Here is a 4417-nt window from a genome sequence, read left to right as displayed (position 1 = left end):
CGTCCCTGTGGCTCATCTGGGTACTAAGTTTCCACCTGTAATGTCTTCTCACAGACACAGTGCCACAATAATCCACACATACACAGGTTTCCTCACCCGACAAAACGAAGTAATTCACTGCTAAATAAAATTATCACATTATTAAAATAGCATGAAGCCCCACACTCTCGTATTTGTGATATTTATGGAGAGAATTCACACCAAGTCTTCCGCACTCTCCTTTGTCAAGGTCTTAAGTGTGTGGTTACGACGAGACTTTACATCTCAACGTCTAATATTAGACGGTGAGATGTAAAGTCTTGGTGAGATGTAAAGTCTTGGTGAGATGTAAAGTCTTGGTGAGAGGTAAAGTCTTGGTGAGATGTAAAGTCTTGGTGAGATGTAAAGTCTTGGTGACATGTAAAGTCTTGGTGAGATGTAAAGTCTTGGTGAGATGTAAAGTCTTTGTGAGATGTAAAGTCTTGGTGAGATGTAAAGTCTTGGTGAGATGTAAAGTCTTGGTGAGAGGTAAAGTCTTGGTGAGATGTAAAGTCTTGGTGACATGTAAAGTCTTGGTGACATGTAAAGTCTTGGTGAGATGTAAAGTCTTGGTGAGATGTAAAGTCTTGGTGAGATGTAAAGTCTTGGTGAGATGTAAAGTCTTGGTGAGATGTAAAGTCTTGGTGAGAGGTAAAGTCTTGGTGAGATGTAAAGTCTTGGTGACATGTAAAGTCTTGGTGACATGTAAAGTCTTGGTGAGATGTAAAGTCTTGGTGAGATGTAAAGTCTTGGTGAGATGTAAAGTCTTGGTGAGATGTAAAGTCTTGGTGAGATGTAAAGTCTTGGTGAGATGTAAAGTCTTGTCTTATCCCTCACTGGGATACAATCCCACATACGTTAACTAACTCCCGGGTACCTATTTACTGCTAGGTGAACAGGTCCATTAGGTGGAAGAAAACGTGCCCAACCAATTTTGTCCCGTCAGAAATCGAACTCAGGATCCCCGATTGTGAGGCGAGAACCAAACCACCATCTCACTTGTGCCCTCGATAAGGACGGAACGCCGGCGGCTTGTCAAAAGTCCCCCTTATTTGCACTACACTTTACACAAAGAAATCACAACAGCGTGATGCATCAAATGAACAAACCCACAAGAGCCATGACGAGGGTTCGAACCTACGTCCGAGAGCATCCCAGACGCTGCCTTAATCGACTGCGCTACGACATGGTAAAAAGAATTGCAACTAGAAGTTCTACTGCCCTTACCCCCCCTTATTTGTTTTGATTATTTAATCCAGCTGAATTTTTAATTGCAATAATGACTTATCATTTACAGCTTGGGCGGGTAGGCGGTTCCATGGGTTAATAACCCTGTTGATGAAAGGATTCTCTGTTCTCAGTCCCACATTGTGGCTTGTTGAGCCTGAAACCGTTGCTCCTTGTTTGTGTTACATCTGACCTATAAAAGAAGTTGTTTGAATAATCAATAGTCTCCAAACTGTTCAGTATTTTTTAGATGAGATCCGCCCTGTCGTGACTGGTTTGCAGTGTTCTTAGCGTTGTGGTCGTCAACCGTTCTTGGTGTGAGAGTCGACTTAGTTCTAGAATGATTTTTATAGCCCGGTGTTGCACTTTCTCCAAAGCAGCTGTGTGTTCGTGTTTATGGAGAAGAAGCCACAGTCAAAGGTTCATTTGAATATTCTTGAATATTCAATAGCTGTTGTGTTTCATCTCTTACCTCTCTAAGATGTTGTGTTGCCTCTCTCTTACCTCTCTAAGATGTTGTGTTGCATCTCTTTTACCTCTCTAAGATGTTGTGTTGCATCTCTTACCTCTCTAAGATGTTGTGTTGCATCTCTTACCTCTCTAAGATGTTGTGTTGCTTCTCTCTTACCTCTCTAAGATGTTGTGTTGCTTCTCTCTTACCTCTCTAAGATGTTGTGTTGCATCTCTTACCTCTCTAAGATGTTGTGTTGCATCTCTCTTACCTCTCTAAGATGTTGTGTTGCTTCTCTCTTACCTCTCTAAGATGTTGTGTTGCATCTCTTACCTCTCTAAGATGTTGTGTTGCATCTCTTACCTCTCTAAGATGTTGTGTTGCATCTCTTACCGCTCTAAGATGTTGTGTTTCATCTCTCTTACCTCTCTAAGATGTTGTGTTTCATCTCTCTTACCTCTCTAAGATGTTGTGTTGCATCTCTCTTACCTCTCTAAGATGTTGTGTTGCATCTCTTACCTCTCTAAGATGTTGTGTTGCTTCTCTCTTACCTCTCTAAGATGTTGTGTTGCATCTCTTACCTCTCTAAGATGTTGTGTTGCATCTCTTACCTCTCTAAGATGTTGTGTTGCATCTCTTACCTCTCTAAGATGTTGTGTTGCCTCTCTCTTACCTCTCTAAGATGTTGTGTTGCATCTCTTACCTCTCTAAGATGTTGTGTTGCATCTCTTACCGCTCTAAGATGTTGTGTTTCATCTCTCTTACCTCTCTAAGATGTTGTGTTTCATCTCTCTTACCTCTCTAAGATGTTGTGTTGCATCTCTCTTACCTCTCTAAGATGTTGTGTTGCATCTCTTACCTCTCTAAGATGTTGTGTTTCATCTCTCTTACCGCTCTAAGATGTTGTGTTGCATCTCTCTTACCTCTCTAAGATGTTGTGTTTCATCTCTCTTACCTCTCTAAGATGTTGTGTTGCATCTCTTACCTCTCTAAGATGTTGTGTTGCATCTCTTACCTCTCTAAGATGTTGTGTTGCCTCTCTCTTACCTCTCTAAGATGTTGTGTTGCCTCTCTCTTACCTCTCTAAGATGTTGTGTTTCATCTCTCTTACCTCTCTAAGATGTTGTGTTTCATCTCTCTTACCTCTCTAAGATGTTGTGTTGCATCTCTTACCTCTCTAAGATGTTGTGTTTCATCTCTCTTACCTCTCTAAGATGTTGTGTTTCATCTCTCTTACCTCTCTAAGATGTTGTGTTGCATCTCTCTTACCTCTCTAAGATGTTGTGTTGCATCTCTTACCTCTCTAAGATGTTGTGTTGCATCTCTTTTACCTCTCTAAGATGTTGTGTTGCATCTCTCTTACCGCTCTAAGATGTTGTGTTGCATCTCTCTTACCTCTCTAAGATGTTGTGTTGCCTCTCTCTTACCTCTCTAAGATGTTGTGTTGCATCTCTCTTACCTCTCTAAGATGTTGTGTTGCTTCTCTCTTACCTCTCTAAGATGTTGTGTTGCATCTCTTACCTCTCTAAGATGTTGTGTTGCATCTCTTACCTCTCTAAGATGTTGTGTTGCATCTCTCTTACCTCTCTAAGAGTTTGTGTTGCATCTCTCTTACCTCTCTAAGATGTTGTGTTGCTTCTCTCTTACCGCTCTAAGAGTTTGTGTTGCATCTCTCTTACCTCTCTAAGATGTTGTGTTGCTTCTCTCTTACCGCTCTAAGAGTTTGTGTTGCATCTCTCTTACCTCTCTAAGATGTTGTGTTGCTTCTCTCTTACCTCTCTAAGAGTTTGTGTTGCATCTCTCTTACCTCTCTAAGATGTTGTGTTGCTTCTCTCTTACCGCTCTAAGAGTTTGTGTTGCATCTCTCTTACCTCTCTAAGATGTTGTGTTGCTTCTCTCTTACCGCTCTAAGATGTTGTGTTGCTTCTCTCTTACCGCTCTAAGAGTTTGTGTTGCATCTCTCTTACCGCTCTAAGATGTTGTGTTGCATCTCTTACCTCTCTAAGATGTTGTGTTGCATCTCTTACCTCTCTAAGAGTTTGTGTTGCATCTCTCTTACCTCTCTAAGAGTTTGTGTTGCATCTCTCTTACCGCTCTAAGATGTTGTGTTGCATCTCTTACCTCTCTAAGATGTTGTGTTGCATCTCTCTTACCTCTCTAAGAGTTTGTGTTGCATCTCTCTTACCTCTCTAAGAGTTTGTGTTGCATCTCTCTTACCGCTCTAAGATGTTGTGTTGCATCTCTTACCTCTCTAAGATGTTGTGTTGCATCTCTTACCTCTCTAAGATGTTGTGTTGCATCTCTTACCGCTCTAAGATGTTGTGTTGCATCTCTCTTACCGCTCTAAGATGTTGTGTTGCATCTCTCTTACCTCTCTAAGAGTTTGTGTTGCATCTCTCTTACCGCTCTAAGATGTTGTGTTGCATCTCTCTTACCTCTCTAAGATGTTGTGTTGCATCTCTCTTACCGCTCTAAGAGTTTGTGTTGCCATCTTACCGCTCTAAGATGTTGTGTTGCATCTCTCCTACCGCTTTAAGATCTTGTGTTGCACCTCTTACCACTAAGATGCTGTGTTGCACATCTCTTACCGCTCTAAGATGTTGCTCTAAACTCTTCCCCCCCTCCCCCCTCCACCTTCACATACACAGTAAATCAAGCCCAAGTGTTACTGACATCCTTAAGATAAATCTCGTTACCATGGCAATTGCAGAAGAGGTTAAA

The 4417-nt window shown here is 41.5% G+C and overlaps 1 protein-coding gene across 1 annotated transcript; it reads right to left on the bottom strand.

Annotated features, from left to right (window-relative positions):
- Positions 1-277: 277 nt before the first annotated feature.
- Positions 278-4187, bottom strand: LOC138352052 (hepatitis A virus cellular receptor 1-like). Its single transcript, XM_069304229.1, has 2 exons — positions 4164-4187; positions 278-820 (listed from the first exon to the last, which is right to left on the bottom strand). Exons 1-2 carry the CDS (start codon positions 4185-4187, stop codon positions 278-280), a joined length of 567 nt encoding a protein of 188 aa, XP_069160330.1.
- Between the last annotated feature and the right edge of the window lie 230 nt (positions 4188-4417).

This window comes from Procambarus clarkii, chromosome 52, assembly GCF_040958095.1.
Source record: "Procambarus clarkii isolate CNS0578487 chromosome 52, FALCON_Pclarkii_2.0, whole genome shotgun sequence".
In the NCBI taxonomy this organism is placed as follows: Eukaryota; Metazoa; Arthropoda; class Malacostraca; order Decapoda; family Cambaridae; genus Procambarus; species Procambarus clarkii.
The sequence above is the reverse complement of the archived record's forward strand: the minus strand, read 5'-3'. Positions and strand labels throughout refer to the sequence as shown.

Excerpts from the sequence above, each read along its gene's own strand:
- LOC138352052 (XM_069304229.1), bottom strand. The coding sequence starts at position 4,187 with ATGGCAACACAAACTCTTAGAGCG. Across the intron at positions 821-4,163 it reads CAACACAAACTCTTAGAGCG|ACTTTACATCTCACCAAGAC; the intron begins GTAAGAGAGATG and ends CATCTCACCAAG.